General features: G+C 39.9%; 1 protein-coding gene across 1 annotated transcript in view; it reads right to left on the reverse strand.

Annotated features, from left to right (window-relative positions):
* The window catches only part of igf2bp1 (insulin-like growth factor 2 mRNA binding protein 1), a 44,973-nt gene extending 30,608 nt beyond the window's left edge, over nt 1–14,365 (reverse strand). The window contains exons 1-2 of the mRNA XM_044099053.1: nt 13,988–14,365; nt 12,893–12,953 (exon numbers count right to left, since the gene is read on the reverse strand). Of these exons, the coding sequence (XP_043954988.1) occupies nt 12,893–12,953; nt 13,988–14,162 (236 nt within the window). The 5' untranslated portion in view covers nt 14,163–14,365. The remainder of the gene's footprint in view (nt 1–12,892; nt 12,954–13,987) is intronic.
* Between the last annotated feature and the right edge of the window lie 5,115 nt (nt 14,366–19,480).

Below are 19,480 nucleotides of genomic sequence, written 5' to 3' on the forward strand. Positions count from 1 at the left end.
TTTTCCATCTGCAATTTTAATCCCCATAACTCCACTTTGTGTTGAAAAAAAAAATCAGGTTAAATATCTGTGCTATAGAGAATACACACTCAGCTGGAGATATTTCTAATTGATTACTAATTCAATTTAATTGAAAACATCTTTTAGCACCATATGCCACATCTTTGTAAAACACACACACGATTGATCAATGCAGGTTTCTATTAAACCATAGTTTACTGGCAAAGACGATCAAAATTAAAAACAGGTGGCCCAAAAGTGGATACTTTTAAAACCATTTTGTCAAAACCAAGTGGTTTTAAGAGCCACATAAAAATACAAATCGTACAAGCCAAACCAGAGATTCATTCATGTGCTGAAGAATATGCAGTTAGAAAACATGAAAGAAATAAGAACAGTGGTGGCAGATTCCACAGATGAAGGCTTTGGGCCGGGGCGTCATGGTTCAACTGCTCCAAACGCCCCGGCAGGTCACCCAGGGGTCAACATCCTCCATCAGATGGACCGCACGGTTCTCCGCTATCAAGCGACAGAAAAAAGTCTATTGGACCCAAACGAGATCAGAGCAGGCAACCGTCTCCATGTTTCACCAGGATCTGTCTCCATGAAGAAGTAAATTGGATATTTCACAGCACAAAAATGTTCCAACGAATCCAAAACTCAGAGCCGTCCCTGTCCTTCTCCCTCAAACAAAACATTTCTCTCAGACTTTGTTTCCACGGTGTGTGGGAAGGAAAATGTGAACAACAAGCGAACCATGCTGTGTGGGAACAGAGACAACAGCTAGGTTAATATTTATGCTACATATATATTTAAGATTGATAGATGCAGCATTTTTATAACGACTGAAGGTAACAGTTACTTGATTGTGCTACAAAGCGGCTCTATGTGACTGGAAAACATAAAATCCTCTTTTCTCTCTCGCTTTAAGGATGAGCCGAATTTTTCTTGCAAGTCAGGGAGACCCTTCTTCAGAAAGCTGACTGGCAGTGCTGAGCAATATGTGGAGGAGGGGCAACGTATCCCAATAAATCGTCAGTACCATTTCACTTCCTCAACCACAGACATCCCTCATCGGTTATCTAACTCAGAGTTAAAGCGTCAAAGTGTGATAGGCCTGAGGTGTGAAAGTAAATGCAGGCTAGTCATTTGCATCAACTAAACGCAATCAGAGCAGCAGTGCAGTGAGAGTCGGGCTGGATTCAGAGGCAGAACTGACCAACAGACCTGGGGAGGTCAAACCTGCAGCTCTGCTTCAACAAAACAACGTCAGAGGAAAATACAGGATCCATGAAACAACGGAGCATTTTAAAACCTGTTCAAATGCTAATCAGTACCCGTTGGTTACCATGGTGAGTAAAGTAAACTGAAAAAAAAAAGAAAAAAAAAAACTAAAAGAAAAAAAAACACACTATTGATAAGTTCAAGCTGAATATTCCACCGCAAAGAGAGAAGTGCTGAGCTGAACGAGGCGGCTGTTAACATTACATCTATTACATGTAGATATTAGTTAACTCAATATTTAGAAGTGTGACGCTCACAGACCGAACAGCTTCCTACACTTCCTCTGCTATCACTGATAAAACTGCAGGCGGACTACAATTCTAAAAACCAACATCGTTCAGAACTCCTTCTGACCGCTGATTGGCTGATCGACAATCAACCGGAGACAATCCCAGTTAAAGGGAGAAAGCCCAGACTGAGCTGAAGGCAAGAATTCTTCTACAAACATTTTTGCACAGGAAGGCGACGGCCAGGCGAGGAGACATTGGGAACTGTTCTCTTTTGTGTTCCCTTATAAAAATATGGGCAAATTCACCTCTATCTATTTTGTACACAGTTAGTTATTTTAATTTGAAATTAAAGTCTCAGTGAAAACATGTTTCTACTCTTTAGTGTAGAAAAAGGGTTAAAAAAAGTCAACATGTATTCATGCTCGTTTGTGGAGATGGAAATGAATATGAAAATGGCCCTTTATTACTCAGACTGCTAAAATGAATATATTTCTATTGCACAACATTATTGTTAAGTAATCTGGAATAAAAGACAGATTCAGTCAGCAGAGTTTTTAAAGTTCTAACTAAAAATTCAAACTAAGTCACTATTATGGATCCTTACATTGAAACCTGGGAAACGTATACTGACATTTTATAAAAATTAGTTTGATAAATTTCTGTCTCTGCCGTTTAATGAGATTCCAGTTAAAGAGGAAGAATCACCGACGTTTCTCCAGCTGCCCCTCCTCAACTTATTGCTGCGCACCGCAGCTCAGCAATGTTGACTGCTGCAGTCTTCTTGGATTTCTAGGACGGCAACTTTAGTTGTTTGGAAAATATTTCCAGTAAAAAAACAGAGTCATTGTGTCCAGGATCACCTGGCTTAGTGGATAACATGCTATCATAATCCATATGGTTTTATTTACCACTAGCTGTCCATTACAGATTTGTTATATCTTACAGTATTTATTGCAATCCCAATTAAAACATCCATAAACATTTTTCTTAATTTGTCACAGCCCACATCGTAGTTTTGGGAGTTTGCAAATATTACCAATTATAGCTGAATATTACCTCAGCTTGACTAACTCATCATGACACATGAATGACACTCGTCAGCACATATTTTTTCATTCCTAACCTTTCAACAGAAATAAACTTTTTTTGTGCGAGTCTGTGTGAGAGAGAGAAAGAGGGAGGGAGAGAGAGTGAGAGGAGTCCCCTGTCTGTACTGTAGTGTGTGTGTGTGTGTGTGAACTTCATACATCAGTGGAGCTGGCTTCTTCCCAGCCTTACTTCTCAACCAGCCCCGGCAGATAAAGTATCTGCTTCAGAGACAAATTGGCCCGGCGGTTCCCGCGTAAAGTTTGGGACTTCTTGAAGGCGTCGGTAAAAACAAACAGGAGCCTGAGACCCGCTGGAAGTTTAGTTGGTTTAACACAGAATCACAGCACGACGCATCATTTCTGATGAGCCAATAGAACAAACAGAGCCACCTACTAAGTCAAACAGCTCTGTTCAGCATGTTTGACATTTTGAATAAATCTCAAAGCAGTTTTTGATTTATGCCTTGGTCCGTGTGCAGACGGACATTTTCATTTGGCTTCTTCTCATTTTTAGCCCTTTACATCAAGAAATTGTTAATTAATATTTCAGGTAGACAAACTCAGAAATCAAACCGATTTAATAAACAGTGGATAAGTGTGTTACAGAATTCTCCATTGCTGCACTTTAAATACAAACATTAACAGAAAGAAACTCTTTTTTTTTCTCCACATTGTTGCCTATTTTTGATCAGTCACTATGAGGCGTTCACAACATGCTGAATTTTCAGGATTATTATTTTTAATCAAGTCTTTGTTTTACTTGTTCCTTTGCTGGATTGGTACTTTGTACTTAAGACCATTTTATACTTTAGTATTACCTAAAGAAAAAATGTTTTTTAAGACTTAAGAATTTTTTGATTTATTAACAATAAATGTAGCATTAATGTAGCATTTTATCTCTTTTTTCTTTTGATGCAGCAGTGCTTTAAAAACTACTTTTGACAACATCATTATTATAATTGTAATAAAATACTAGAACTGTAAACACCAGGATGTCAGTTTTATTTTTGGCAGCAGTTGAAATAATTGTATTTTTATTTTAAATGACAGCAATTAGGTCATGTTAGAAAGTTTCAACAAATAAATTACCGTATTTTCACATTCCGGCCCATGCTTAGTTTTTCCTCACCAGGTTTTATGGAGTTGGAGGAAATCTGTTTTTTTAGCTGAGGTTTACGATTTGAGGGAATTCTGCTGTAACCCTGAACTTCTGGATGTTTTGCTGCTGCTTCAAACACATCCAGGTGTTCAGGAGGCAGGAGCCACCAGTCTGATGAAGAAAACAAGCATCCGTTTGGTTCAAGAGCAGCTCTACAGACGGCCTCTCAGTTGATGGGTTTTATATGATCATTGTTGTGACGGACATAAAAAAAAAAAAATCTGAACCAGCACGCAGCAAAGTCAGCCACCTTACAGGCCCTCCAGGCCTGTGGCCCAATGCAACGCAACAGTGAGGCGAGAACAACCTCATGCTTCTAATGAGTCCATAAAATGGTCGTGTTGCATAGGAAAGCAACACAACAGCAGCCATCTTGCAGAAACACCTGTTGAAATGCACAAGTGACAGAATTTCCAGAAAATAACACGAAACAGGCAGAGGGTGTTTGTTGATGCACGCCTTGACTGAAGCAGTTCACATAACCACGGGCTCCCAACCACCACACACACCCGACCCTGGGCCCCAACCAACAAGCCTCCACCCTCCTCCTTCCTTTGTCTTCATGTCTTGATTGTTCCTCCGGCCCCTCCCCCCCCCATTCCTCCTGGTGTGTCATGCATGTACCCAGATGTGTGTGCAGTTTATTTTTGGTGAGAGAAAGAGCAAATCGACAGAAAGAAAGACGGGACAGATGGTTTGAACCAGAGAGAAGAAACAATCAGAAAAGGGTGAGGGAGCGGTTGGTGAGGGGTTAAAGGGTGGGGGCTTCTTAAAGAGACAGGCTTGATTTAACTCTTCTTTAAAATGCGGCCATATTTTTCCGTTCCAGGACCCTGAATAGAGCCCAAATAAAAACAGAATACAAATGAACTGAATTAACAATTAAATGAACTGAAATTATTTTTTTTAAAACAAAATTAATATAGAACTTTACAATATGTAGACTAGTTTGGGCCATTTTTAACCAAAGGTGTAGCACTTCTATTTAAAACTTAGCTCCTTTTCCCAGCAATACGCACATTTACATAGAAACCCTGTCTGATATTTGTCTCTTCACATATTGCAAAGGAAGAGAGACCTCTACAAACTTTTGGCACGACTCTAGCTCTATATAAAGGAACTCTTTTTATCGGAAAGGGAACAATAACATTATTACAACTGAATAAAGTTAAGAAAACCTTCAGGGGGTTTGGCTTTGGGAGCCAGTCCCAGATGCAACTCATTCTAAAAGCGGTTCTGATGTGTTTGGATCATCATTCCTGCAGGAACAGCCGACTACATCAACCCTCTGACCCACACCGCCAGAATTAGAGGAAAGGAAATTATTTGGGGCATTTAGGAACCACCGAAGCTCCAGCCAGTAATCAACAGGAAGATGTCAGAACACCGCCCTGTCGAATTAAGTTTGTCTCATTGAAGAATCTGACCACAGGGGGGATTTTTTTCAGGAGCACGTCACTCGTTCACCTTCGTCTCAGTCAGATCGCTCCAGCAGTGAACAACATTTTCTTTACTAATGAGGATAAAGTTAATATTTTGAAATGTTTCTATGATTCTGTCTGACAACAAGAACCTTCCCAGATCTAAATGAATCTTCTGTGAGAACCAAAGAGAGCAAGTGGTTCATTTCTTTTTGCAGTATAGAAAAGACATTCAGAACAAATGATCAAATATGGTTCACATTGACCAGAGTTTTACACCGATATGGAAAATCTGTTTGGTTATGAAATCAAATTGAGCTATCAATTTAATGTTTAGTAACCCATTTAAATTATTAATGAATAATTTTAATTCTGCCACTGTTAGTCAAGTTTCACTAAATTAATATTACATCCAAGATATTCTCAATTTATAGTGGCACAGAAAAAAAACAACACCTAAAAATCTGGTAGTTTAAAAATAAATTTGTATTTATGTTCTACTCTAGTTGGATTTTTTTCCCCCTCATCTTTTCTATTGTTTCAGTTTCTATGTATGGATTTTAATTTTCTTTGAACACTGGAGCAGCGACTACATGACCAATATTTGGATGTTTAACTTGAGACAAATGTGACCGACAGCAACAACCAAAGAGAGTTAAGTTAGCATCTCCAAAAAAAATATTCCTTTTTCCTGTGGTGGTGCCGTTATCTGAACAGGTACACAGCTCTGTCAGAAACAACCAATCAGAGCCAAGAAGACGATCAAACAGAGCCTGCCATGAACGCTCAGGATAGTCGGCATGGCCACCGATGACGGCGGATAAACGCTTTTCCTGGAACAGCAAGTTGAGCAGCGTGTACATGAGGTTGTTGACAGCACTAAGACACTCGTCCTGAATCTGATTGGTTGTTTTTGACCAGGAGAGATGTATTATAATAAACGAGATTACTATAGTAGCCTGAGTAGCTTTACTTTTTCACAGATTATCTGACTCGTACCTTATAGTCACAACATGGGGACAGTTTAAACAAATATGAAAAAAAAGAAATGCTTTATAAAAGTGACATACCCCAGCTTTAATGATGGGCCAGAGAAAGTAAAGGGAGGTTTTCTTCATCTATATGGAGCAGCATAATGCTGCACTGCCCCAAAAATGTGTGAGCTGACTGAGGGAAGACTGCATCGCTTTTTCTTTTCTTACAAAAATTAAAAATAAAAAGACAATGTTGCCTGTTTGGTAAAATACCTAGTCTTGAAAACCCAACTAGTGGCAATCAGCCCCAGACTTAACCAGCTTATGTTACAAATAACAGTCTGCACAACAACTAACAGTAACACCTATGAAGAGCAAACTGTGTTCACAAGCTGAAACACTGAATGTAAAGATGAAAGTATAAACAGAATTTAAAGAGGTGAATGATGGGATTCTGGTTCCATGTACAAAAGGTGGCCAGTATAGAACAGACTGAAGATTTGTTTTTGTTTTGTGCGTTACCAATGGATTAGTGAGTGCAATCAATAGAAAACCATTTTCAATTTGTCTTAAAAGACCTTTAATAATAAAGACATTTTTTTAAATCACTTTGGACTTCTGACATGTGGATCATAACCCAGAGTACCAGCTGCATCAGAACGCACCATATAAAAGCGCAGCTGTTGGGAAACCCCTTCTGTTCAGAGGAATCCTTCTAGCATCGTTCTAGTGACATATAGGAAGCGTCTTTAACAAACATGTTGAGTTGTTGGTACAGTTTGCTTAGTGAAAACCAGCGAGCTGAAACAAGAAGAGAGCAGCAGCTTTTAGCCTCGCAAAACTGCCACCACAATTAGAGAAGCAGCAGGAAGTCTGGGGCAGACAACTAAATACTACGGCAGCCTAGATACTGGCCTATGGACATCACATAACAAAAACATTTTAACAACAGCTTTGACACACAATAGCACTCCTATCATGTCTACACACCAAACTGTAAGACGGCTACAAAGACGTAGGTAGTATAGGATTTCACTAAACCTTTTAGGTATTCCACAACAAAACACTTTACACCAACACGTAATTCAGAACAGCTCTTACTGTATACTTGACAATGTGCAAAAATAACAATGATTTCATTCTAAATCCAGCTGGTATTGTGTGTCCCTCAAATCTCTGCCGCAGTTTATTTTATCGAAGCGTTTAAAAGAAAATCAGGAGTTCCTTTGGAGGTTTTACAAAAACTTAAATTGATTCTCTGTTTTCCAATCAAATTTGAAAGGAAACGCCAGACAGCTATTTGTGAAAAACATTTTCTGTACACACCCTAAACAGAAACACCAGTACGTATGAGCACAGGATTTTCTGAAGGATAATTTGCTCATTGAAGTCTGCTGAGCTTACAAAGAGAAAAACTCTTTGGAGCAGATTTATGTCTTTCAGGTTGGAGCGACTGTTCCCATCCCCGTCTCCTAACTGGTTTAGTCTTCAACACACACACACACACACACACACACACACAGAGGTCTACAGCGGCTGTCTGGAGGCACACGATCACTTTCGCCTTCCAGCAGCCAAAACTGTTTGTCGGACACGCAGAAAAACTGCAATTCAAATGTAAACCGCACGGATCCATCTTCCAGCCACATTCACTGCACCGCTTCATCTCGCCGTCTGCTTTTGTTTCCACCGCGCAGCGTCGGCTCTTTGTGGCAAGCACTAGGGTGGTGCAGCGAACATGGCAACACGCCAAGGGACGGCCAGGCATAACAAGAGAGAGGGAGAAATGAACATACTGTACTGGAGAGAGAGACGGAAAGCGGCGAGCGAACGTGGACGCAGACGGGGAGCGCTGTCAGAGCATGCGTGTGGGGGAGGACCCGGTCCCTCCAGTCATGGAGTTGGGTGACCACAGGTAGCTCTGCCAGACGATTGGTCGCACCCCCCTTGCTCCCTCCACCCACTGTCCCCTCCTCCTCCTATTCTCCAGCCACAAGAGGAGAGGAAACCCAGCCATGGCTCCCTCTCTCTATCTGAACGCTGCAGCTTCTCACGTGCTCCATGTGTTCCACACTCACTTTCTCCATTTCATTCCATGTAGAAGAGCAGCTGTTACATCTGAACTCCTTCACTCTGAATGTTCCTGGAGATTATTGTGGTGCAAAGCAGTGAACAGGTATAGCATCTGGGTGTAGCGATCTCCACCTCCCCTCAGCCTCCGTCCTCAGCCAGGGTTCATCTGTACACCGATTCTCTGCTGCCCTCAGCACCTCATGACCACCCTGCCTGACAACTGAATGTGACATTTGAACTTTTTAACTAAAAAAAAAAGAAAAAAAGAAGAAGAAATGTCTGATTTCAGAACAATACAAATTCCAGGGACCACTGATCCAAAATGGGTCTACCTATATAAATGATAGTGATGCTGCCTCCACTAGGTCATCTGACATGACAAACTACAGGCTAACAATTTATAAACACATTTAACTTTACCTGTTTCCTGGTCTTATCTTGTAACTAGCAACAACCTGAATATGAAGACCAAGGTTAGGTTTGTATATAATGTCTGATTCTGGTAGTCTTTAGTTTGCTAATGAAAGTGCCGGAAAAGCATCTGAAAGGGATTCCAGAATCATATTTGTGGCAACAGGAGCGACAACCAGATAACACGACCTGGTGTGATGAAGGGTTTTTAGCCAAGCACCTCCAGGTCAGTCCATGTCATCCAGACAACTGGAACCTGTGCTCCACTTAACAACAACCTGTTCATTAAGAACAACCCATCAATTATTTGGGTCCAGCTTTATCTTTCGGACACTCGAATCACAACCGAACCCTTCCTGTGGCGCAGCTCTGCTGGGCTGTCGAAGAGCTTCACCACCTGACCAACAACAAGTCCACCACGGCAACCAAAGCTGCAACACCAGCAGACAGAGGAGCATGATGCACCTTCCTTCCTAAATACCAAACAAGTCAAGATTCTCTCAAGGCGTTCTTTGTCATTCAAATAGGAAACATTTAAAGCTTGCTCTTCCAACCCTGTCTCTGGAAATAATCTGCAGTACATTTGACACACTTAAACATTTTGCTAATTTGCTGAAATACATTTTCTGAAGTCGAAAATAGCACTCATTCCTATGGGTCTGCCGAACGTCCCTGAACCCTCCACCAGCGGGTGGAGCTGGGGAAGAATGCCAGATATTTTTTTTTAATGACAAGTTCAGCTTTGGTCGGTGGAAAAAATGTCCACTAAGAATTCAAACAAGACGTTATTGTTCCACTACATCCTCCTCGGACCAAACGAAGGCAGAGAAACGTCAGACCACATTCGTAACCGTTGTTATGTTAAATATTCTTCCTTCTATCAATTAAGGTATTCATTTGATAGGCTAATAAAGACTGCTTATTACAAATTATTCATTATTCTATAATCGAAGCCATTTAGAAAATGAATGTGCAGATTTGGGCTGCAGTTATTATCCAAGAGCATCAAGGCAACAATTCATCCATTTGAAAACAACAATTTTCAAATTCACCTGTCATCAGCGTACAGTAGCTCTTCTTCAAACTCATAATTTAAAGTCTGTCATCTAGAAACTATTTCAAGCAGCCACTAAATATTATTGAAGAAAACATCTAATGTTAATGAGCCCAAACATACTGAGTCCCACAAATAACCATATGATTAATATAAAGCTGATAAAGTCCAAATATTTATTTTTAGCATCCACACATCCTTTTTTTTTTATCTCTGCAGACTCAAAAAATGTAAAAATATAGAAATTATAAAGACTGACAAATTTCTGCTTGAATACATCAAATTCAACACTGAAACCTGTGTTAGTGCAGCATAAGTTCAACTCAAAACCTATCTGAAATGATACATTTCACTTCAGATTAAATTTGCACCTTTTAATGTGAAATTAAGATTTTTATTTTGCAGGCAGCAGTAGAAAAATGGAGTTGTGTAGAGAGGATCCATGCTGACGTCTTTACTCTGGTTTGTCCAGACTGTGTGCTCACCATTTCCTACTGATCAGGACTACGGAGAGAGATGTTCTCCCCCAACAATCAGGACTCCATACATGTGTGCATACATACACACACACACACACACACTAGCTAGCTAGCTAGTCTGCTCTGAGCTGCCCACCGTAGGTTTCCCCATCCTGCCCAATCTCCCTCATCCACCAATACTTTCCACAAACATTCCAAAAACATCATGATGAATACTATTACTGTCTTAGAATGTTAAAACTTATCCATGTGCATCTTCCACAAAACACAGACAGACACACACACACTCGCAGCGTCTACGTTCACAACACGACCAGGGTCAGGGGCTGCCCCCTCCCCCTGTAGCTAATAAGTTCAGACCTGCGACTTGCAGCATAAAAAGAGAGAATTGAAGCCTTTTCCTTGTAGAAAGCGGGCTGCCCCTCCCCCCTCCGTGAGGGCCAGTTCCCTCTGAACACCCCCCCTCCTGCTCCCCCTCCTCCTCCAGCACAAACACACACCTCCATTGAGGTCCCATTTCACAAACAACTGAATACTGCAACCTAAAGGTGTAGAGGCAATTTTAGAGCAACGCCAGTAGCTTCTTCATGGACTGGAATTGAACCAGCACCCATCACACCCACACAGACAACAGCCCAAAAACATTTAGTTTCATGTGAAATTTTCAGACAATTTGATATTAAACGAAAACTGCACGCCAGGTTTTGTTCCCTTCCCTTTCCTGATTTATCTGACCCGTAAACATGGATTCAACGGAATCCACTGCTGACTTAATGAGGTTTTTACAAAGAAAAAAATCGTTTTGGTAATTTGGTGACCGTAAAACCTCCCATAAAGCTGTGTGCAGGTGTCTAATATGTTTAATTAATTAAACAGCACATTTAAATAATTTTCACCATTTCGTGACAACATTTTAAACAATCTTGCTGTTGATGAGCGGCTGTATGGACGGCCATTTTAAGATGGGGTTTCTAAAAGTTGGGCCATGAGAGAGAGATCACGGAATTAAACGAAGGACAGAGCCGCAAACAATCCGCTGTTAATTGTGCCGCTAAAACAGGGTGCGCCAGCCGCAGAAGGGCCCCAGACGCAGACACTGCGGGTGGGGAGTGAAGCACACTGTTGCAGCCAGCTTTTTTCAACTGAAAGCTTCGCCATTTTGCTGACTGCCTGATGTGGAGTGCTTCTTTTTCGCCTCCTGATACCACGTGTTTTAGCGCCATAGAAAGCCTGTGGCTCACGGCGATCCCTACAAACAGTCTTTTACACAAATGTTACCACATGGAGGGCCTGTGGATCTCTTTGCACAACACAGTAACTTCACAATAATTATTTGGACAATTATAACATTTACGGCCTTCTGCTCTTCGTGCTGGTCGAGTTTAATTGTAATTTTTCGAGATGTCCTTCCAGCTCAACGCAAAAATAACGTGGGGGGGGTTTGCTACAGTGTTGCACAATTTTAACTGCAATCAGGCAGCAGGGCGGACACCTAAAAACGGATCTTAATCAAATACTTCTTACATGGGAGTCTCCAAAAACATAGTTGGGTGGAATATGAGCAAGCACAACACGACCTGATCTTGGGTTATTCTGATAATGGAGCACATAGATGAGCACACGGGAAGTCAAATGGCGGAGCTGCGCTGTATCTGTGCCAAAGGTTACAGGCACGAATCGAGGACTATAAGCGAATTCCATAATGCTGCTAAAAGCAGGTCTGGTCTGGATCTTAATACAGAACAGCTGAACACCAGATTATTCTCCGAAACGAGCAATTTTAAACGCTATATATTGACCTACGTGGTAATAATAATCCAAATTTACCCCCAGCACAATAGGGAATAACTTACCACAAGGTTTGGTCTGGGGAAAAAAATAATAGTATAAGATTGCAGTTACTAAACTAAAAATAATCGTTACTAAACTAAAATTGGGAAATGTAAAAAAAATAAATAAATAAATAATGAAAAAAAAGTAAACAGTGAATAAGAGTTTATTTTATTTGGGACTCCGGTACAAATACTGTAAAAAAAAACACAACAAGCCAACAGCAGAACACAAGCAGGACTCCACATTAACGTAAACACGTTAGCAATACTTGCGTAGCCTACAAGACGTTGAAATCAAAAGTGGCTGGACTCACAGCATGTGCATGCAGAAACAAACGCTACACATAAAATAACTTTGCCATAATGCATAAGATAAATGCATTTAAAAAAGACATTTCCAGAGCACACCACACACCCCTATTTAATACACTGTGGCGACTTTTAAAGCAGCCAGTGTGGCCTGCTGAGTTTTAACAATTTATGGCGACGACTTTATCCAGGAAATTGCCTGTAGCACTTTAATGTATCCCATTACTAAGGTTTTATATCTAACCAATATCAACATATTTAAAAAAGAAAGGAAATGCAAGCTACAAGAAGCCAAGAGAGCACAGCAGACTCCACCACCAAAGCTGTCACAGTGCAATTCCTCAGCAATGGCTGACAGCGCTCAAACCAACTACACAGCACGGTTCTCCTCTGCTAGCTTCCTAGACCGGCTTTACACTACAACAAATGAGACTGCTTCTTATAGGCACACACTTATTATAAAATCAGCAGAAATGCGGTTTCATCCTGAAATCTTACAGAATGTAAAGTGGTGAAACACATTTAGAGGTGTGTATAGAAGAGCGAGAGTGTTGAAAGTGTTTAATGTTTTTCAGTACCTCTGCTTCTTGGGTACAGAGTGCTCGACCTCAATACGTTTCCCATGAAGTTCCACTTTACCTGGGGAAAAATACACAAGGGGAGTTCAGAAAAAAATCGTGGCTACATGCTAACTGTTTACTAGCTTTGTAGGCCTAAGGAAGGGGGTTTGGAGTTTTTTTAGCTTCAGAGCTTAAGTAATGGGGCCACCATAGCATCCTGTTTTTCCAGCCTATTTATTAAAAACCTAAAATAGCACATAAGCTAAGAAAAGACTCAAAGGAACACCCAAGTGCTTCACAGTATTATTTTAGTGTACTCAAAGAGCCCGTTTGGGTTGTGTAAATTCAACCCAAACCTTCAGTTAAAATGAGTGTGTGTTTGATATTTTAGGTGAAACTGTCGTCAAAAATATGTTCTCGTAATTAAGAGCGAGTTCAGGCAGAAGAAGAGGCAGCTGACTGGCATGGCGACCTCGCCACTCCTCATGTTACACATGTAGGAAACCATGAAAAAAATCGCTGCATGGAGGCTACGTAGAAGACCGAGTGAAAGGAAAGTGGTGATGTTCAGAACTGGGGTTCTGAATTTGCTGGACCACTCAACATAGGTCAGCTTTTTATCTATCTTTGTCACAGTGGACTCTCATCTTTAAGGGGGAGGGAAGATTAGTAAAGCTTCACTCTATATCACACGGAAGGCTGTTCAATCAAACCTCCTGAGGGGAAGACAGATGCAACATATTGTCTTTTTTTTCTTCAGAAAATAATAAGTTATTTTGTTACAGCAACCTCCAAGATATACATTCACCACCACGACCGTAAATTTCCAGAATACGTGACCCTCCCCCCTGCAAAAGTTGAATGACTCCCCAGGGCGTATAATCCATGGCACCCCTTCATTCATTAAGTCACTACCGAAGAAGTTCCCAAACAGAATGCATGGATTTTTATGTATCGCCTTCTTGCAGAAGCCTGGGAAATTTCACAAAGAATAAAATGAGGACACACTGTTGAGGGTGAGCATGGAGCCGGGGCTGCATGTCGGCGTCTAAAGTCGAAATTACTATGAATTAAAAAGAAGATTTTGGCGAGTAGCAAGCATTTTAAACTCACCCGAAAAAGTCTCGATTGCTTTCATTGCCCAGTGATCATCAGGACAGTCCACAAAGGCATAGCCGTTTTTCATTAGGAACTGTCCGGAGTATGGGATCTTGTGATCCTCGAAGGTTTTGATCAAGTCCTCGGCAGTCACGCTGTCGCCTAGATTCCCAATGTATAGTTTGTGCATGGTGGCTTATTGTTTGTCACAGTCCAAAAATATATATAAAAAAATGAAATAAAAAAACCCCAATGAATGTAAAGAAATCAAAAAGTTTCGATCGTAAAAATCAAACAGCGTAACCAGCTCCCCTGTCACACTGCTCTCTAACAGAAACTGGAATTCACGCTAAGGGATAAAAATGTAAAAAAAAAAAAAAAAAAAAAAAAAAAAAAAAAATGGATAACAAAAATGATTGGCTACAGAACAAAAGTTACAAATCGGACAAAAGTCAAAATTTAAAAGAAAAAAAACTATTTCAAAAGTCGAACCAGGAGGTGAGTTAGAGTATTTGTAAATCCAGATGGATAAGAGGAGCAGAAGAAATCAAATCTGATGAATCGCAGCCGGCTCCAGCAGTCGAAGCAGCAGCCTGTGGGCTCTCTATCGGACTGTGGATTACAGAGGGTTGGAGCTGATGGGTGGATGATGGGTCTGTGTTGGAAGAGTGGGGGAAACTCTGGCGGGACCAGATCAAATCGGGAGTAGGCTTGTGTTTTCCTTTCTCTCTCTCTCCTTTCTACCACTGTCTTTCTTCGCGAGCTGCCGGCTGAGCGGTGACGCCGCCCCTCTTCAGACTCCGATTCACGATTTTTTTTTTTTTACCACGTGGTCTGTTTGGAGTAGGTTGGAGGCGGAAGGGGAGGGGCCACATTTATATTTTAGCTTCGCCAGATGAGAGATGTTTCCACTCGCAAACATCTGTCATCTGTGGATTTCTGTCTTTTTTTTCTGCTTATTTTTAAAACAATAGCCAGTTTCAATTGCTTCTGCTCGTCGTAAGAGTAGCCTTTATGAAGTAGGTCAGCAGTGTTAGCTGAGTGGTTGGATTTCCACTTGTTATTTTTGTTTGTCCCGTCCAACGCCTCCTGATGTTTATATAGGAAAAAGTGTACTATTAGTGAAGTAATCACTAATAGTTTTGCTCCCTAAACTTACGTTCGCAGTAACAAACCCCAAGTCCTACATTTTCCTCCAGAGCTGCAATGGCCCTGCTGACTGCACTTACTACAAAATTATATTTATTTTGACCAAATGTATCGTATGGCAGAGTTCGTATTTACTGAAGCAACGTGTCACAACATGTAGCAGCTTTCCTTTGTGGCATTTCCCCAAGTCAGACGGATATTCATTAAAATGTCTAACTGCTTCAAATTTGCAGTTAAAAGACATTTTAACTTGAAACTGTTATTTATCGCCCTATATGTGTTTTGTGTTTTTAACTTCAATCTAAAGTCACTTCAGCTAAATTCTCGGAAGAATGGGGTTTTATGTTTACATCCGTTTCAGTTGTGTCGTACAAGCGAACAAATAACATGGCGTTGTCTCAGACCTCCAACCTCTCAAAATGGAGGCTGCAACGGTTCCAAAGGCCTGTCCTGACTGCGCAGGCTACGTGGAGGTGGGCTGTGTCATTATGGCGCCGCGTGGCGTGGTTATAATCCGCTTTCTCGCTTGTTGGTTCATTGTGCTGCCCCCAACCCGAGTCTGAGTTAACATGATTATTTCAATACAGTGATAGGTGAGGATCATCATGTTCAGGGATCTTCTTCTCTGTGTATAAGATGATCCGAACCCTGAACGCGGGTCCAGAGGAGCTTTCCGTCTTTCACAGACTGTTACTGGGTCCGAATATGAAAACCCCAGAGTTCTGAACACTTAAAAACTAAGTAGCATCTTATTCAAACATCTCAGTACGTGCCTAGTGTTTGTTTTTGTTTTTTTACATTGAATGACTGGAATGCTTAATTTAAATATATAATTACATTTAAAAGCCTTAGAATAACTCCCATTTTACTAATACATTTTATTTGACAAATCTACCAAACCTGTGACAACCTGTCACTTCATACAGTCAGCCGCCCTGTGCACTTCTGTTACTGCAATCCTGAGATTCAGTTTAAGGTTTTTTCTTTCCACTCCCTGAGAAAACTTCAGCTCCATCTCTCCAACCCACCTTTCTTCATTTAGAGAAACCCAAAGGTCAAAGGGCAGTTCTGTGGCTCAAACAGCACTGACATGTTTTCAAACAAAGGAAGAGAACATTCCTTTTTAAAAGCTCAACGTGAGCTTTTAAAAATTATATATATATATATATATATATATATATATATATATATATATATATATATATATATATATATATATATCACACAAACATGTACACACAGTAATCAATACCTAAAAATCTAAACAGCTGTCATCAACCTGTGTGGTTTCCATGTTTCCCATATCTTGGACACAACCAGGTTTGCTTGAAGTCCAGTAAAGAGTAAATGATTTTCTTTTTTCTTGTAGAAATAATGTTAATAAAAAAATATTCATATGTTGCTATCCCTTGGGGTAAAAGTCCATGGATACTGGACTCCAATCACAGCTCCATGCAAATTTCATAAAATGTTTTCTAATTCTACCTGCAGGTATACTCAATAGAATAAACAAAACAGTAGGCTAGAAATAACTAGAAATGGCAATAAGCACATTATTTTTAAAACTTAAAGTACTAGAGGTAATGCCTAAACATGAGCCATGTACGTAGAACTAAAGACGGAGAATTAAAGTCCAGTTTAGGTCTGGATGCTGCAGCTCCACTATTAACCATCTGTGATAGAACACATACTACTGAGAATGTATTGTAAAGAATTATTGTTCTATAATAATAAAGATGCATGAATGAATGATCACTTTTTTTTTCATTTTCATTAATTCATTCGATTGTTTTAATCTTGTTTTCTGTTGTGTGAATTTGCCGTTGAGTCCTTTTCCTTTTTTCTTTTCTTTTTTTGTGTGTTTTATTACACATGCTACAATTCCCTGTTAGCTAGGGAATTGTAGCATGGGTAAAGATCACAATGTTTTATCAAAAATATGAGCAAAGTATGGAAAGATGTGCTGTGATATGGATAAGAACTGGATTTGTCAAGGCTGAATGAAGAGTTGCTGGTTTCCAAGAACTCAACTATAGACTCCATATTTTCCTAGCAGTTCAATTTAGTGATCCTCCACAGCATCACTTCTCAGAAAACTTCTCAATTTACTGAGACAAAAAAAGTTTTTAAAAATCAATCTAATCACACAGACCAAATCAGATACATACTAGCAGTAACTAGTAGCTTCTATGGGTAGAAAGCATTAAAAATATAGTAAAAGTACCTGTTCATGACTACTTTTACTATATGCTAACATTTACTTTCAATTTAGGAACTTGAAACTATTAAGTAGAATAAAATAGCCTTCATTGTCCCACAGTGGGGAACTCCAGGTGTAACAGCAGCAACATTGAGAGGATATCAAGGCATGTAGGTTCACACAAAGATAAAATGTTGCTTTTATTTGTTAAGAATAAAGTTACTTCATTGCTACATATAACATATTCAATGATAATCAACTGATTTATTTATTTATTTATTTTTCATTTTTCTGCCCCTCTTTAGAAGAGCACGTGAGCAGCGTTTTCTGCGTGCTTGGGGGGAGGGGTGGAGACGCAGAGGTCAAAGGTTGGGGAGAGATGGGGTGAAGTGGGTGGGAGACAAACAGCCTGTTAATGCTGATGTATCCTCTGTGCTCTGCCATTCACTCTTGGAATGTGCGATCACCACATTCCAGATTAGGTTGTTATCATCCCTCTGGTCAGCCTGTGTCTTTGAAGTGTTGCATGACAATATTAAACAATGTTTAGGTTTTGAACACAGAGTTTGTCCCACTCCTGCTCCTGACATGTTCCACACTTCTTCCAGAGCCAATCACCAGCAACCGACGAGAGCACAGCTGTGTCAGCCCACTGGATGACTGGTGTTCTGGTTGGTTTAGTCGTAGCAGAGGTACGACTTCTAAAATTAATTTCCAATTTACACCAAATGTTGGCAGCAGCCTTTCAGAATCCTAAACCACCAGGTCTGCCTCCGCCAGAGGCTTTCCATCAGGCAGACGCAGAGGAAGATGGCGAGCCAGGCTCAACCTTTGGATGACGAACGTCCTGCAAGTGAGAGAAAAAAAAAACAATCCTCAATAAAAAATTAATTAGAGCACAAGTTATTCTGCTACTAATGGAAGGACCGGAGCATGATGTAATAAATATATGCAACGCCATAAACAGATGTAATTTATTTCCATCCAAAATTTTTAACAATACAAACACGAATGGTCAGGATGCACACCTTAACTTTTGTAAAGAATTTTGTGAAAATTCTGAGGATTGGATTATAGCAACAGTTAGCCATTTTAATAATGATTAAATAACCTTTAAGAAGGTAATTAGCTTATTTTTTTTATTAACCCCATATCTATGCATTATGGGTTTTTTTAATGGTCTGAGGTAATATTGTGATCTTAAGGGTTGTGTTTTTATTAACTGTAGGCAAAAAAATACATAATTAAGAGAATTAAAGGAAACACCAGTCAGTGTGGAATTAATCTACAAACCCATTCAATAAATCTGAATATCACTGAAATGTCCATTTAGTTCAGGAACTTGATCAACTTTATGTGTTGAACACATTATACAGATTAATTACAGAAATGAATATTTGAAAGCCTTTAAATCTGTTAAATGGATATTTTCTACTTACAGTTGATGAAACATTACATTTAAAAATAGAATGTTACATCAGACCAATGAAAAGATTACTTCATGTAATATCCAGTGAAAGGTTATAAACAGGCCTCTTCTGAACACATACTGTAATTTATTTTAAAATGACTGTACATAATGTGTTCCATTCCGTGAGTGCAGTTACTGAAATTAACTTTTCAAAAATACTCTGATTGGTCAAATATGACTAGAGATGCAGACTCATTAGATGTTTTTAGCACATTGTGATGCCTCTGGTCTAGGTGAAGACCTAACTCTTCCTCAGACGAGACGTACGTCCTGAAAATAGAAACAGAAAGATGCACATTAAAATGCTTAAGAATTGTTTTAGTGGAAACTTAAAAAGGAAGTAAACCAGAATGACATTAAGCCAAACCTCCATTCACATTTTTCACTGAATTATTTTCAGACGCAGAGCAGGTTTGAACAATCTTGTGTAAATTCCTGTAGAGACAAACATGTTTAAAGACCTTTGGTCAGTCCATACCTACTCTTAAGTAAGTATGGACAACACTCATCTGCCTGCTTCCTCGTCATTTTGTTCCAGCACAGTAAATGTGAAGCAGACACAATGCTGGCCGGTCCTGAAAGTATTCTGATGTTTTTGTGGCATGTCTGCTGCTGGACCAACGATCCGACGTCACGGAGCAGAAACGTCATTCCAGTTCACTTCCCCGTTTCTGGCAGTGTGGCAAAC

Source organism: Gambusia affinis, linkage group LG19 (assembly GCF_019740435.1).
Source record: "Gambusia affinis linkage group LG19, SWU_Gaff_1.0, whole genome shotgun sequence".
NCBI lineage: Eukaryota > Metazoa > Chordata > Actinopteri > Cyprinodontiformes > Poeciliidae > Gambusia > Gambusia affinis.